At 45.0% G+C, this 16,861-nt stretch overlaps 1 protein-coding gene across 1 annotated transcript; it reads left to right on the top strand.

Annotated features, from left to right (window-relative positions):
- Positions 1-7,994: 7,994 nt before the first annotated feature.
- Positions 7,995-14,166, top strand: LOC106611398 (prostaglandin E2 receptor EP1 subtype). The gene is made up of 5 exons (XM_014211569.2): positions 7,995-8,417; positions 10,941-11,068; positions 11,284-11,844; positions 12,207-12,467; positions 12,764-14,166. The coding sequence occupies exons 2-5, from the start codon at positions 10,982-10,984 to the stop codon at positions 13,040-13,042; spliced, it is 1,188 nt and encodes a 395-aa protein (XP_014067044.1). The 5' UTR covers positions 7,995-8,417; positions 10,941-10,981; the 3' UTR covers positions 13,043-14,166.
- Positions 14,167-16,861: the final 2,695 nt, after the last annotated feature.

Raw genomic sequence — 16,861 nt, 5'->3', positions numbered from 1 at the left:
CTAGGGCGGCAGGTAGCCTAGCGAATAGAGCGTGGGGCCAGTAACCGAAAGGTCGCTGTTTTGAATACCCCAGCCGACAAGGTGAGAAATCTGTTTATGTGCCCTTGAGCAAGGCAGTTAACCTTCATTTGCTCCAGGGGTGCCATAATACTATGGCTGACCCTGTAAAACAACACATTTCACTGCACCTATCTGGTGTATGTGACAATAAAACATATATATTTTTGCTACAATACCTCAAGGCACACTCTGAGATGCACACGTTAAAAACACTTGCAACAAATTTATTTTTACAGGAGCACAGAAAATAGCCTGAATTACTGTATACCAGTATTTAATGGTGAATTATAAGTATAAGTATCATTTCACACTTTCCTATACAGGCTGCACTATACTGTCAAACCTACTGCATGTAGTGTTTCACCTTGTCACGACTTCTACCGAAATCGATGCCCCTCCTTGTTTGGGTGATGCTCGGCGGGTCGACGTCACCGGTCTTCTAGCCATCATTGATCCATTTTTCATTTTCCATTGGTTTTGTCTTGTCTTCCTACACACCTGGTTCCAATCCCATTAATTACATACTGTGTATTTAACCCTCTGTTTCCCCTCATGTCCTTGTCGGAGATTGTTTGTGGTTATGTGTTCGTGTATTTTGTATAGGTGTGCGACGGGTTAGTTTACTCATGTTTATCTTTTATGTACGTTGGTTTTTTGGAGTTTGTTTTAATATAATTAAACTACTCCAGTTCCACCAAGTTGGTTTCTCCTGCGCCTGACTTCCCTGCCACCCACACACATGACAATGACAGACTCTCCGACCAAAATTATGAAGTCAGCAGGAAAGGATACCCTGGACATGGAGGTGGAGGAGCGCGTCCAGGAGCATGCGAAGAAGCTTCACCATCTATGCGCCGCCATGGATCGCGTTGTCCAGAATATGGACCGCTGGGAGAGAAAGGGAGTTCTTCCAGCACCTCCACCAGCCCAACCGAGATCTATACTGAGCGCCCCTTCTCAACCTGAACCCGGTGGAATCCGTATATCCATGCCTCAGGGGTATGACGGAAATACTGCCGGCTGCCAGGGTTTCTTCCTCCAATTAGACCTTTATCTGGCCACGGTCCACCCAGTTCCATCAGACCGTGAGAAGAGTTTCGCCCTCGTCTCGTGCCTCACCGGGAGAGCCCTGGAATGGGCCAGCGCTGTGTGTGGAGGAGGAGATGCGGCGTTGGACCGTTATGAGGAGTTCACCCACCGTTTTCGGGCAGTCTTCGACCACCCACCCGAAGGCAGAGCGGCGGGTGAGCGCCTCTACCATCTGAGGCAGGAGATGAGGAGCGTCCAGGATTTTGCCCTGGAGTTCAGTGCGGGATGGAATCACAGGGCCCTGATCGACCATTACTGCTGCAGTCTGCGTGAGGACGTCCGTCGGGAGCTGGCCTGCAGAGACACCACCCTCACCTTCGACCAGCTGGTGGATCTGTCCATCCGGCTGGACAATTTGCTGGCTGCTCGCGGACATCCAGATCGGGGTCTGGTGGTTCCATCCTCCCGCACCCCCTCTCCTATACACATGGAGCTGGGAGGGAGGGTGCAGAGGGAGACCGGAGGGGGTTCCCGCTCATGCACCATCTGTGACCGCAGAGGTCACACTGCTGGTCGGTGCAGGGTAGGTTCTTCTGGGAAGCGAGGTAGCAGGCAGGGCGCTCTGGCGCCACCCCAGGTGAGTAGGCACCATTCTCATCCAGAGCCCTCTGTTGCCCATATATTTGTGTCTGTCACTTTTCCAGATTTTTCCCCGTGTTCCCAGCATAAGGCGCTAGTAGATTCAGGCGTGACTGGGAATTTTATTGATCAAGCGTTTGCTCATAGTTTAGGGACCCCCATTGTACCCGTGGATGTGCCATTCCCCGTTCACACTTTAGATAGTCGACCATTAGGGTCAGGGTTTATCAGGCAGGCCACAGCTCCTTTGAGTATGGTGACGCAGGGGGGGTCACAAGGAAAAAATGTGTCTTTTCCTTATTGACACTCCTGTGTATCCCGTGGTGCTGGGTCTACCTTGGTTAACTTGTCATAACCCCACTTTTTCTTGGCCACAGAGGGCTCTCACGGGGTGGTCGCGAGAGTGCTCAGGTAGGTGTGTAGGGGTTTCCGTTGGTGCTACTACGGTGGAAAGTCCAGACCAGGTCTCCACCGTGCACATTCCCCCCGAATATGCCGATTTGGCTCTCGCCTTCTGTAAAAAGAAGGCGACTCAATTACCACCCCATCGACAGGGGGATTGTGCGATAAATCTCATGGTAGACGCTGCACTTCCCAGGAGTCATGTGTATCCCCTGTTGCAAGCGGAGACGTTGGCTATGGAGACATAAGTCTCCGAATCCCTGTGTCAGGGGTACATTCGGTCCTCCATTTCACCCGTCTCCTCGAGTTTCTTTTTTGTGAAGAAGAAGGATGGAGGTCTGCGCCCGTGCATTGATTATCGAGGTCTCAATAAAATCACGGTGGGGTACAGTTACCCGCTACCTCTGATCGCCACGGCGATTGAGTTAATGCACGGGGTGCGCTTTTTCACCAAACTGGATCTCAGGAGTGCGTACAACCTGGTGCGTATCCGAGAGGGAGGCGAGTGGAAGACAGCATTTAGTACCACCTCAGGGCATTATGAGTACCTCGTCATGCCGTACGGGTTGAAGAATGCTCCATCAGTCTTCCAATCTTTTGTAGACAAGATTTTCAGGGACCTGCACGGGCAGGGTGTAGTGGTGTATATTGATGACATTCTGATATACTCCGCTACACACGCCGAGCATGTGTCCCTGGTGCGCAGAGTGCTTGGACGCCTGTTGGAGCATGACCTGTATGTCAAGGCTGAGAAATGCCTGTTCTTTCAACAGTCCGTCTCCTTCTTAGGGTATCGGCTATCCACGTCAGGAGTGGAGATGGAAAGTGACCGCATGGCAGCCGTGCGTAATTGGCCGACTCCAAGCAATTTTTAGGGTTTGCCAATTACTACCGGAGGTTTATCCGGGGTTTTGGTCAGGTAGCTGCTCCCATTACCTCACTGCTGAAGGGGGGTCCGGTGCGCTTGCAGTGGTCGGCTAGGGCGGACAAGGCTTTTAGGCAACTGAAGGCTCTGTTTACCTCGGTTCCTGTTTTGGCTCATCCGGATCTCTCTTTGCAATTCATAGTGGAGGTGGACGCGTCTGAGGCTGAGATAGGAGCTGTGCTCTCTCAGCGCTCGGGTACGCCACCTAAGCTCCGCCCCTGTGCCTTCTTCTCTAAGAAGCTCAGCCCGGCAGAACGAAACTATGATGTGGGGGACCGGAAGCTGTTGGCTGTCGTCAAGGCTTTGAAGGTGTGGAGACATTGGCTTGAGGGGGCTGAACACCCTTTTCTCATCTGGACTGACCACCGCAATCTGGAGTACATCCGGAAGGCGAGGAGACTGAATCCTCGCCAGGCAAGGTGGGCCATGTTTTTCACCCATTTTGTGTTTACCCTCTCTTACAGACCAGGCTCCCAGAACGTTAAGGCAGATGCACTGTCCCGGCTGTATGACACTGAGGAGCGGTCCATAGATCCCACTCCCATAATCCCAGCCTCTTGTTTGGTGGCACCGGTAGTGTGGGAGCTGGACGCGGACATTGAGCAGGCGTCATGTGCAGAGCCCGTTCTCCCTCAGTGTCCAGCTGGGCGTCTGTACGGTCCGTCTGCTGTCCGTGACCGATTGATCTACTGTGCTCACACGTCACCCTCCTCTGGTCATCCTGGGATCGGTCGGACGATGCGCTGTCTTAGTGGGAAATACTGGTGGCCCACTTTAGTTAACCTGTCTGGGCCAGTGGGACGCTTGCGTCCCACCCTAATCAACAGCCAGTGGAATCGCGTCGCGCTAAATGCAAAACCTCATAAATGCTATAACTTCAATTTCTCAAACATATGACTATTTTACACCGTTTTATAGATACACCTCTCCTGAATCGAACCACGTTGTCCGATTTCAAAAAGACTTTACAGCAAAAGCAAAACATTAGATTATGTCAGCCGAGTACCCAGCCAGAAATAATCACACAGCCATTTTCAAAGCAACTAGCATGCATCACAAATACCCAAAACACAGCTAAATGCAGCACTAACCTTTGACAACCTTCATCAGATGACACTCCTAGGACATCATGTTACACAACACATGCATTTTTTTGTTCGATAAAGTTCATATTTATATATAAAAACAGCATTTTACATCGGAGCATGACGTTCAGAAAATCTTTTCCCTCAAATGCTTCTGGTGAATTAGCGCCACAATTTACAAAATTACTATTCGAAAACATTGTTAAAATGTAATATTGTCATTCAAAGATTTATAGATTAACATGTCTTGAATGCCATCTCTTTGCCAGATTTTAAAAATAACTTTACTGAGAAATCACACTTTGCAATAAATGACGTGGTATGCCCAGAAAAAAAGTCTAGGCTATAAATGTTGGAGCCATCTTGGAACGATCAACCATCAAAAATACTATTGTAAATAATCCCTTACCTTTGATTATCTTTATCAGAAGGCACTTCTAGGAATCCCAGGTCCATAACAAATGTAGTTTTGTTCAAAAAAGTAAATAATTTATGTCCCAATAGTGTTAGCGCGCTCCGAAGGCTAGTGAAAATGTACCGTGTGCGTCTGACTTGTCGTCAGGAATGAGTAAAAAAAATATATTTAAGTTCGTTCAAACATGTCAAACGTTGTATAACATAAATCTTTAGGGGCTTTTTAAACCAGGGCTTCAATAATATTCCATTGGGACGGTTGCATTGTCTTTCAAAACGTTTCGAAAAGGGAGAGTACCCATGGGCGCCGACGTCACAATGGTAATGGCCCATCCCCTGTGACCAAGATAAACAGCCTCTCTTTCAGTCAATTTTGATAGTAGGAGACTCAAACCACTTTGTAAAGACTGGGGACATCTAGTGGAAGCCATAGGAAGTGCTAAATGATTCACAAGCCCCTGTGTGTTTCAATGGCAAATGTTTGAAGTGATATCCACACATCAGATTTCAGTTTCCTGTCAGGATTTGTCTCAGGGTTTTGACTGCCATATGAGTTCTGTTATACTCACAGACACCATTCAAACAGTTTTAGAAACTTTAGGGTGTTTTCTATCCAAATCAAACAATTATATGCATATTCTAGTTACTGGGCAAGAGTAGTAACCAGATTAAATCGGGTACGTTTTTTTATCCGGCCGTGCAAATACTGCCCCCAATCCCCAACAGGTTAAGGACGTGAGGGTTTACAGCAGGGGGACCTTGCGGGCGCTGCAGGATTTCAGTCCTTCACAGCGTAGTGTGTTACCAATTGTTTTCTTGGTGACTATGGTCCCAGCTGCCTTGAGATCATTGACAAGATCTTCCAGTTTAGTTCTGGGCTGATTCCTCACCGTTCTCATGATCATTGGAACTCCACGAGGTGAGATCTTGCATGGAGCCCCAGGCCGAGGGAGATTGACAGTTCTTTTGTGTTTCTTCCATTTGCGAATAACCGCACCAAATGTTGCCACCTTCTCACCAAGCTGCTTGGCGATGGTCTTGTAGCCCATTCCAGCCTTGTGTAGGTCTACAATCTTGTCCCTGACATCCTTGGAGAGCTCTTTGGTCTTGGCCATGGTGGAGAGTTTGGAATCTGATTGATTGATTGCTTCTGTGGACAGGTGTCTTTTTTACAGGTAACAAGCTGCGGTTAGGAGCACTCCCTTTAAGAGTGTGCTCCTAATCTCAGCTCGTTACCTGTATAAAAGACACCTGGGAGCCAGAAATGTTTCTGATTGAGAGGGGGTCAAGTACTTACTTCCATCATTAAAATGCAAATCAATTTATAACATTTTTGACATGCGTTTTTCTGGATATTTTTGTTGTTATTCTATCTCTCACTGTTCAAATAAACCTACCATTAAAATTATAGACGAATCCTTTCTTTGTCAGTGGGCAAACGTACAAAATCAGCAGGGGATCAAATACTTTTTCCCCCCACTGTATGTTTCCTCCTGCTCAGTGTGCGCCCAGTGCAAGGCTCCTAGACACTGACCCAGAGGTAAGTTACAACCCTTACCCGTTCCACAACGACCGTGGTCGCACTTGTCGGTGGATTTCCTAACCGATCTTCCACCTTCACAAGGTAACACCACGATCCTGGTTGTTGTGGATCGTTTTTCTAAGTCCTGTCGTCTCCTCCCTTTGCCCGGTCTCCCTACGGCCCTACAGACTGCGGAGGCTCTGTTTACACACGTCTTCCGGCACTACGGGGTGCCTGAGGATATAGTGTCTGATCGGGGCCCCCAGGTTATGTCAAGGGTCTGGAAGGCGTTCATGGAATGGCTGGGGGTCTCGGTCAGCCTTACCTTGGGTTTTCACCCTGAGAGTAACAGGCAGGTGGAGAGAGTTAACCAGGATGTGGGTAGGTTTCTGAGGTCTTATTGCCAGGACCGGCCGGGGGAGTGGTCGGCGTTCGTGCCCTGGGCAGAGATGGCCCAGAACTCGCTCCGCCACTCCTCCACTAACCTTTCTCCTTTTCAGTGTGTGTTGGGGTATCAGCCGGTTCTGGCCCCTTTGCATCAGAGTCAGACCGAGGCTCCTGCGGTGGACGACTGGTTCCGGCGCGCGGAGGAAACCTGGGACACTGCTCACATCCACCAAGTTGGTGCAGACTGTCACCGCAGTGAGGCCCCGGTGTTTGCACCGGGGGACAGGGTCTGGCTCTCAACCCGAAACCTGCCCCTCCGCCTGCCCTGCCGGAAGCTGGGTCCGCGGTTTGTGGGACTGTTTAAAGTCCTGAGGAGAGTGAACGAGGTATGTTACAGGTTAAAGCTTCCCCCCCATTACCGCATTAACCCCTCGTTCCACGTGTCTCTCCTCAGGCCGGTGGTGGCTGGCCCGCTCCAGGAGGCTGAGGTGCGGGAGGTTCCTCCGCCCCCTCTGGACATTGAGGGGGCCCCGGCGTACTCTGTTCGATCCATCCTGGAATCGAGACGTCGGGCGAGACGTCGGGACCTTCAGTACCTCGTGGACTAGGAGGGGTACGGTCCGGAGGAGAGATGCTGGGTTCCGGTGGAGGTGGTGGATCCTTCCCTGCTGCGAGAGTTCCATCATCTTCATCCGGATCACCCTGCACCTCGTCCTCTGGGTCGTCCCCGAGGCCGGTGTCGACGCGCTGCTGGAGCCGCACATCGGCTCTGCCGAAGTCGATGCCCCTCCTTGTTCGGGTGGTGCTCGGCGGGTCGACGTCACCGGTCTTCTAGCCATCATTGATCCATTTTTCATTTTCCATTGGTTTTGTCTTGTCTTCCTACACACCTGGTTCCAATCCCATTAATTACATGTTGTGTATTTAACCCTCTCTTTCCCCTCATGTCCTTGTCGGAGATTGTTGTGGTTATGTGTTCGTGTATTTTGTATAGGTGTGCGACGGGTTAGCTTACCCATGTTTATCTTTAATGTACGTTGGTTTCTTGGAGTTTGTTTTAATATAATTAAACTACTCCAGTTCCACCAAGTTGGTTTCTCCTGCGCCTGACTTCCCTGCCACCTACACACACGACAATGACACACCTCTTATAATGATGGGCTATAGACCATATGTTCATGTAATTTTTACTGAGCAATAATGATCAAATTAATCAATAATGGCTATTTAAAAACAAACAAATATTTAGGTATCTGTTTTAAACTATAGATGTTTGGCAGCTGGTTATTGTAATGCTATTTGAGTTATTATTTCCTGAACCATGTATATACAGACTGATATTAAAAAGTAATGTGACTCACATTGGCTACAGTAGCCTAGTATAACAGTGACCGTAAAACGTACATGTAAACATGGACAAATGACATGAAAAAGTGTTCTTCTATGTCTGAAAATAATATGACTTAAAATTGACTCACGGGGCCGCCCATGGGCTACCTATCCTTTAGGACACCGCGCTATATAAAACGCTATTGAGAAGCACGAGTCAGAGAAGCTCCGGTACAGCCTATCCGCAGCATTGGAATATTCCACGCGCTCACTCTCCTGATCATGAAACTCCAATAAACGGAATTAAAAGCGATGAAGGCAATTCTGTTGGGAAGTTGTTGAACATTTGTTTTCCGAGAACAATGGGGAATATTAACTCAGTGTCATCATCCTGCCGAAGAGATATCATGGAACAATGATTCTTCTTTTAGAGTACTTTTATTCTGCCCCAGTCGATTTAGGAAGACTTCGGTGAATGTGTTTCGTTTTCAACGGTTTCTTTGGATTATATAGATAGATACCTGTATATCTTTCTGGAATCTGGATTTTGAATAACACCGCGGACAATTCCGTTAACAGGGTGGACATCACAATTGACTGGAATTATTCAGCCCAATCTGTAATGGTAATGATTATTCATTAAATATTTTCTTATCATAATTATGATGGCTTTTTGTGTATGGCAACAGTATTAATAAAGGGTAACCAAATGGACAGCTTTGGAAAAAAATAACCCTCCTCAAAGAAATTATGTTAAGAATGTTTCAGAGCCACAAAGACATGTCAGTGGTATGTAAGGCATGGTAGTGCATATTTAAAATAGCTAAACACACCTTGACCTCAATAATAATTACAGGTTGACTCGATAAGGTAATCATTTGTCATTTAGTAGGGTGATTAGGATGACAGTGACAGGTCAATCCAGAAAATGTCTTTGGATGTTTTCTGATTCATCCTCAGTGACTTGATACTAAACCTATTTTAGTTTCATTTACAGTAAGGGTGAGCTGTGCCGGGAGAACTGTTTTCCTCAAGTTTAGTGAGTATGTAGGTCTATTCATGACACATATATGCATTTATATTGAATGCACCACCTGTTGGATTATTTTTTTTTTTTACTATAATAGAACAGAAAACAATAGAATAGAATTGAGTAGAATAGAATAGCCTATTTATTAATTGAGTTGGGTAGAATAGCCTATTTATTAATTGAGTTGGGTAGAATAGCCTATTTATTAATTGAGTTGGGTAGAATAGCCTATTTATTAATTGAGTTGGGTAGAATAGCCTAGTTATTAATTGAGTTGGGTAGAATAGCATAGTTATTAATTGAGTAGAATATAATAGCCTAGTTATTAATTGAGTTGGGTAGAATAGCATAGTTATTAATTGAGTTGGGTAGAATAGCCTAGTTATTAATTTAGTTGGGTAGAATAGCATAGTCATTAATTGAGTAGAATAGAATAGCCTAGTTATTAATTGAGTTGGGTAGAATAGCCTAGTTATTAATTGAGTTGGGTAGAATAAGCTTGGCAGCATATATCACCTCTATTAATGACATTAGACCACTGAATAAAACAGACAAATCTGTATTAGAAACATAGCCTCTGTACTGTCTGCCACATCAATACAATATAGACACTGTTGAAACACAAACATGTGTGTAGAGTTATCAGAAATGCGTTTTTGCTTAAGATTTATTGCTTGAAAGTCTACTTTTAAACCAACGAACACAGACCATTTGAGGCGGTTTAAAAATAACCATCACCTCAATGTAATGTCCATGTTTCCATGCTTCCCAAAGACAAGTGTTAATGTGAGGAAACCATTTTGTCAAGAGAGAGAGCGAGAACGTGTGTTGCCTGCTGCCTCCCTGGTCTAGAATAGAGCCTGAGGGATTGAAGCTGCTCATGGAATGTGTCTCAATAGTTATGTGCTTGTCAACAGGGAACTGTTATAACTTGCCCTTAGTTCTAACCCATCAGTGGCGTATGACTAATGTACAACAGATTGTATGATACAACAGAGAGTTTTTCAGCAGAAAAGTCATTACACCAGTGTGTGGAGACAATGCAGAATGGTTGTGTCTATATTTGTGTGCAGACAACCTCTCAGTTGTATCACGCAAATATCAGTTGTATCACAACTATTGTGTCAAATGCGTTGTATATCAATTGTACAACCTTAGTGTGAATAGAGCAGCTGTTTTGTGGGATTAGGTGGAAGCTGTCCCGAACCGCTGATACAGGCTCAGATATTGTTTAATGGTTCCTTAATAGTTATGTTTGGGAATTGGGATAGAATGAGCTGATCCTATAGCTGTGGTTAGGGGTTAGGTGCTATTACCTCAAATAAACATTTAAAATAAATTGTAATCATTATTCGTCATGTACACAGTTTACAGCAGGTATAAAAGTTTAAGTGAAATGCTTGCGTGATAGATGCTCAACATTGCAGTACAATATCAATAAAAATCAAAAGTAAATACAAAATAATGAGTAATTAGAGGAAGGTAGTATGCATTGAAAACTGATATGTACACAATAGAATATACAGTATAGATAATGAATGTGTTATGTCAAGTATGACTGTGTTACAAATATAAAGTGGATAGTGTCTTGGTTGCGCAGTTGAATAAATGGTATATAATAGAACAGCAGTGTTGAGGTGTGTGTGTGTGTGTGTGTGTGTGTGTGTGTGTGTGTGTGTGTGTGTGTGTGTGTGTGTGTGTGTTTATGTGTGCTTCTGTGTTTGTGCTTGTGTAAGGGTTGGATGTGTGGAGAGTTAATGCAAACAGTCTCTAAGGTACAGATATTCTCTGAGGTGCAAATAGCTATTTTTGTCAAGTTTAAGTTTAAAGGGGCTTTAAAGCATATTCTATATCTATGTGGGTTAAATAGTATAGAGAACTGTGTTGTCATTCATGAGTTACTCATCCTCGTGATATTTTATAGCTAGTAGATAGCTAGATAGGGAAGAAGACATGTTGTGTTGCTGAAACTTGAGAGTCTGAATTCTAGTATTGACTGTGTGTGTTTTCCATTTATATTGCTACCTATACGATGACCCCATTCCCCCATGTTACTTACAGGTCATTGAAGCCTGAAATACCACTATAATCATATTGTCTCTCTCCTTGTCTTCACAGCCTCTCTCAGTGATGGGGTTCCTGACCTTCAAAGCCCAGTGATGCTAGCCATGAATCACAACAACTTCTCCGGGCCCCCGGGGGCCCTCGACCCCCTCTCCAACCTCAGCCAGTGGGACATGGAGATGGTAGGTAGGCCAGATATTAGAGAAGTGGAACAGTAACCGGAAGGTCACTGGTTAAAGTCCAGGGGGCCAGAACTAGCTAATGGAGGGAGGCTGGTTTCACTTCTGTGTGTGTGTATGTGTGATGTCCGGTGGGTTGGATAACATTAGACAGCAAAAAGACACAGTTCAGATTGTGATTGGACATAAAGTTGTATTGTATATTGCATATTGTATAGGTGGAAATGGAGAGTCTGGCTCACCTGGGGAACCTCACCTTGGACAAACCTATATCCGGAGGCCCGATCGCAGCCGCTCTCTCAATGACCCTGGGCGTCATCTCCAACATCGTGGCCTTGTTCATCCTGGCCAACGCCTACTCCCACCAGCGCCGACGCTCCAAAGCCACCTTCCTCCTCTTTGCCAGCTCCCTGGTACTGACAGATGTTTTTGGGCACATCATCCCGGGAGTGCTGGTCCTCCGGCTTTACCACTCCGGAGGGGTGTTCCCTGAGGCGGCAGCCGCTTCCTCAAACGGCTCGACCGACCCCATGTGCCAGTTCCTAGGTGGATCTATGGTGTTCTTCGGCCTGTGTCCGCTCTTCCTGGGCTGTGCGATGGCCGCCGAGCGCTGTCTGGGTGTTACGCAGCCACTGCTCCACTCCTCCTTAGTTACCACCACCCGTACCAAGCTGTCCCTCTCTGGGATCTGGCTGGTGGCCCTCTGCGTGGCCCTGCTGCCCTGTTTCCAGCTGGGGTCATACACCTACCAGCACCCCAACAGCTGGTGTTTTATCAAGGTCAGTAGCCAGCAGGGCTGGGGTGAATTCGAATTCACAGCTGTCAGTTCAGAAAGTGATTTTAATAAAAAAATTTAAGAAATGGAAAAACGTTTTTATGTATTATTTATTGATTTAATTACATTTGAATAGACCCCAGCCCTGGCAGCCAGATACTGAGCTCCCCTAATGCTTTAGGTTGAACATTCTCAAAGTTCTATGGCAGTTATTTAAACAATGTGACGTTTAATAAATCTGCCTACCACCATTAAAGTGAATGGAGGCACAAAAAGCTTCATAGAAATAACACAGGATAAAGTACAGAGTTAAAGTACAGCGTTATATACAACAACGACTAAATGTCTGTCTTCTCCTTCATCAAGGTCTTAGCTAACGACACCCAGGAAGCGGACGTAGCCTTCGTTACGCTCTTCTCCGGGCTGGGCCTGACGTCGCTGGGGGTGGCCCTGGTGTGTAACACCATCAGCGGGCTGACCCTGGTTCTGGCCAGGCTGAGACGGAGGCCCTCAGGCTACTCATCGTCCCACAGCCACCGCTCAGTGGCCAAGAGCCACGATATAGAGATGGTAGTGCAGCTGGTGGGCATCATGGTCACGTCCTGTATCTGCTGGAGCCCTCTGCTGGTGAGTGGGACAAGTGGGAATAGGTCATGAACAAGTGTAGACGCTGATGCTACTGATTCCATCCACCACACCATGCCTATTCCCTACACCCGCTACACATTTAGAAAAAAGTCACCCAACAACAAAGACTGGCCACAGGCCCCTTCAGTTTGATCCATTTGTACACTGAAAATACACAAGATTATTAAAAAAAAATGGAATTAGGCTGTCAATGCCCCATCAAAAAAATAGGTTGCATGATGCTGCTGGATCAAAGTATAACAATGAACAATTATATCTCTTCTATTATGCCCCAGATCTTCGGGCTCATGTCAGTGATGCGCTCCTATAGGGGCTCCATTGATAAAGCTGACATGGCCACCTACGAGACGTTGAATTTGATGGGCGTGAGGTTGGCTTCCTGGAACCAGATCCTGGACCCCTGGGTCTATATCCTGCTGCGTCGGGCCGTCCTCCGCAAGATCTACCTCATCACCAAGCGCCAGGCCGATTTGAAAGGGAGTGTGCTCCGACGCTGGGAGGGGAACTCGTTTCAGACCAAGAGCTCGGAGAACAATCCCGTTAACAGGATATGATATCATAACCAAGCACCAGGCCGATGTGAAGGGGAGTGTGCTGCTACGCTGGGAGTGGAACCCCTTTCAGAGTAAAAGCTTGGAGAAGAATAAGGTCAACAGGATATGACTGTGTGACTGACGGTGTTCGAGCGAGTGCCAGAAGAAGACTGCATTAGCCTGCTAAGCTAAAGCCTAGTATTGACCAGGGAGCCAAAGCAACTCTTTAGGTCTCAGGCAAAGTTACTCATCATGCAGCGAGCGTGGTCCTTGGTACTTTGTGGTGGCCACCGACAGAAAAAGAGGGCATTTCTGTTGTCACGTATAGTGAAGGATGCGATGCTCTGAAAAATGAGGATTACATGTTCTTCAGCCATGGCAGTATCTCTCAATCTTCTTCATCACAGTGACTGGCAAGCTAAGATCATCCTCCTTTGGATATCTCTTAAATTAAAACTAGGAATTGAGTACGGACATACCCGGTGTCCGAGTACGGTCTATTGGACCAGTCAGTCTGCATTATCCCACTGATGGAGAGTTGGGAAACACATTATCGAAAGGACCGAGGGTTGGGAAACACATTATCCAACAGATGGAGAGTTGAGAAACACAATACCCCACAGATGGAGAGTTGAGAAACACACTTGCATAGTGAGTAGGTCAAAGGCTTGAAGCGTATGAAAATGTGCAGCTATATCAGCACAGAGGTTCATCTGAGAGATCAGAAGGTCAAAGCCTAGCTACATATCTTCATGAATAGAATGTAACGCAGAAAAATATCACAATTCATTCAACTGATTGGATCTCATTTGTGGAACGTTATGTTTGATTATTCTGGAGTCTGTTGGTTAAGGTTTAACAATTACATTTTAACATCACCGATGTCTAACGATTCCAGAACGATTCCAAAAAAACGGAGTTGTATGCTATGTAAATGTTATGCTAAGATTAAGATCGCTTGTTAAGTAAAGGGAGAACTATGATTTTTCCTGAGCTTCTGATGTATAAAAATGCTACTTCATGTCAAATATTGTACAAGTTATAAATATTTATTGCTTTTCCTCAATTCTCTGGGGACGTGTAAAGAAGTTATGGAATGTAAAGCAATTGAATGTGATGAAATAAAGAAGAATGTTTTGACTGAATTAGATACCGTTGTTGTCCTTTTTTTTCTCCTCTCTGCCAAGGTATTAAATACAGTATTACAATAATACAGTATGTTCAAAGGGTGTACAGTATCCTGAATATATGGTGGGAAAACACACAATGCAAAGAAATCAAATGGTGTAACTGGGCCCATTCTAGTAAACAGTGACTATTATGCTCAAGTGAATATTCTTCGATAGGAAACTGAAGATTAATGCTGCAGCCTGCTTACCGCCTAAGTATTTCTCTGAAAACTTTCCTCTCACATAACTGTACATTTGACAGAGCTTTTAAATCATACATTTGGAGAAAGGCCAAAGTCAGCAAAACACCAAATTCCCAAAACACATGCAACAACACAAGCCAACCCAGCAAACCAGGACTGAGGGTCATCATAACACCTCATAAAACATCCCTGTTCAGTTCTAAGTCCAACGCTTGATTTATTTATTTCTCAGGGCCCATTACAATCCTTCCTCTATAGTCTCTAGTCTTGTCTACAATTCATATATTCTGTCTGACTTGGTATTTTTTTCATTCAAATGATAAGATGCTGGAAACTATGCTCGAAATGTGATTCCCATGGGACAAGAGCAAGAAAGGAATGCTGGCTTAGAGTAAGTAAATTAAATAGCAAATTATATCGACCATGGCAGTCAATAAATAACACTCATAGTTCTTTCCTATAACATTTTTGACTCCAAGCAACACTAAATAAAATTGTGGTAGCCACATATGTACAGTTGAAGTCGCAAGTTTACATTTACATTTTTACATTTTAGTCATTTAGCAGACGCTCTTATCCAGAGCGACTTACAGTAGTGAATGCATACATTTCATTTCATAGATTTTTATTTATTTATTTTTTCCCAAAAAGGTTGGAGTTATTAAAACTAGTTTTTCAATCACTCCACAAATGTCTTGTTAACAAACTATCGTTTTGGCAAGTCGGTTAGGACATCTACTTTGTGCATGACACAAGACATTTTTCCAACAATTGTTTACAGACAGATTATTTCACTTATAATTCACTGTATCACAATTCCAGTGGGTCAGAAGTTTACATACACTAAGTTGACTGTGCCTTTAAACAGCTTGGAAAATTCCAGAAAATGATGTCATGGCTTTAGAAGCTTTAGATAGGCTAATTGACATCATTTGAGTCAATTGGAGGTGTACCTGTGGATGTATTTCAAGGCCTACTTTCACGCCTCTTTGCTTGACATCATGGGACAATCATATGAAATCAGCCAAGACCTCAGAAAAAAATTGTAGACCTCCACAAGTCTGGTTCGTCTTTGGGAGCAATTTCCAAATGCCTGAAGGTACCACGTTCATCTGTACAAACAATAGTACGCAAGTATAAACACCATGGGACCACGCAGCCGTCATACCGCTCAGGAAGGAGACGCGTTCTCTCTCCTAGAAATGAACGTACGTTGGTGCGAAAAGTGCAAATCAATCTCAGAACAACAGCAAAGGACCTTGTGAAGATGCTGGAGGAAACAGGTACAAAAGTATCTATATCCACAGTAAAAATAGTCCTATATCGACATAACCTGAAAGGCCGCTCAGCAAGGAAGAAGCCACTGCTCCAAAACCGCCATAAAAAAGCCAGACTACGGTTTGCAACTGCACATGGGGACAAAGATCGTTTTGGAGAAATGTCCTCTGGTCTGATGAAACAAAAATAGAACAGTTTGGCCATAATCACCATCGTTATGTTTGGAGGAAAAAGGGGGAGGCTTGCAAGCCGAAGAACACCAAAATTTGTGGGCAAAACTAAAAAAGTGTGTCTGAGCAAGGAGGCCTACAAACCTGACTCAGTTACACCAGCTCTGTCAGGAGGAATGGGGCAAAATTCACCAAACTTATTGTGGGAAGCTTGTGGAAGGCTACCTGAAACGTTTGACTCAAGTTAAACAATTTAAAGGCAATGCTACCAAATACTAATTGAGTGTATGTAAACTTCTGACCTACTGTGAATGTGATAAAATAAATAAATCATTCTCTTTACTTTATTCTGACATTTCACATTCATATAATAAAGTGGTGATCCTAACTGACCTAAGATAGGGAATTTTTACTCGGACTAAATGTCAGGAATTTTGAAAAACTGAGTTTAAATGTATTTGGCTATGGTGTACGTAAACCTCCGACTTCAAATGTATCTCCACCAGTTTGGATATCTCAAATAACACCTGGCTGCCACCTACTGTAGGCCATATCTAGGCCATATCTAGGCCATATCTAGGCCATATCTAGGCCTATAGTAGGTGGCAGCCAGGTGTTATTTGAGATATCCAAACTGGTGGAGAGAGTGCTGGGTAAAGTGAAGGCTGTGAGGATCACGAGAGGCGGGCTTGTTTAGATTTGTTGTGCTTCTGCGGATCAGAAGGAACGTGCGTTGCGTCTCACCCGATTTGATAAGTTTGAAGTGTCGTGTGTGTCTCTTCGGGAACAGGGCACCCCTCAAGGGGGTTATATCTGGCATATCGTGAGAAGTCGATTTTGAAGAGATTAAAAATATTCCTGGAGTGATTGATGAATGTCGGATGAATCGTGTGAATGGTGAAAAAGTGAAGAGTTTATCTGTTCTTTTATTTGTTGATATGGAGTCTCTCCCTACTCAAGTGCAGTTGGGGTATATAAACTACAGAGTCACAGCATTTATCACAAGACCAATGGAGTGTG

Source organism: Salmo salar, chromosome ssa12 (genome assembly GCF_905237065.1).
Source record: "Salmo salar chromosome ssa12, Ssal_v3.1, whole genome shotgun sequence".
NCBI classification, from domain to species: Eukaryota; Metazoa; Chordata; class Actinopteri; order Salmoniformes; family Salmonidae; genus Salmo; species Salmo salar.
The sequence above is the reverse complement of the archived record's forward strand: the minus strand, read 5'-3'. Positions and strand labels throughout refer to the sequence as shown.

Coding starts and splice junctions, on each gene's coding strand:
- LOC106611398 (XM_014211569.2), top strand. CDS start 10,982: ATGCTAGCCATGAATCACAACAACTTCTCCGGGCCCCCGGGGGCCCTC. Junction 11,069..11,283: donor GCCAGTGGGACATGGAGATG/GTAGGTAGGCCA, acceptor CATATTGTATAG/GTGGAAATGGAGAGTCTGGC. Junction 11,845..12,206: donor ACAGCTGGTGTTTTATCAAG/GTCAGTAGCCAG, acceptor TCCTTCATCAAG/GTCTTAGCTAACGACACCCA.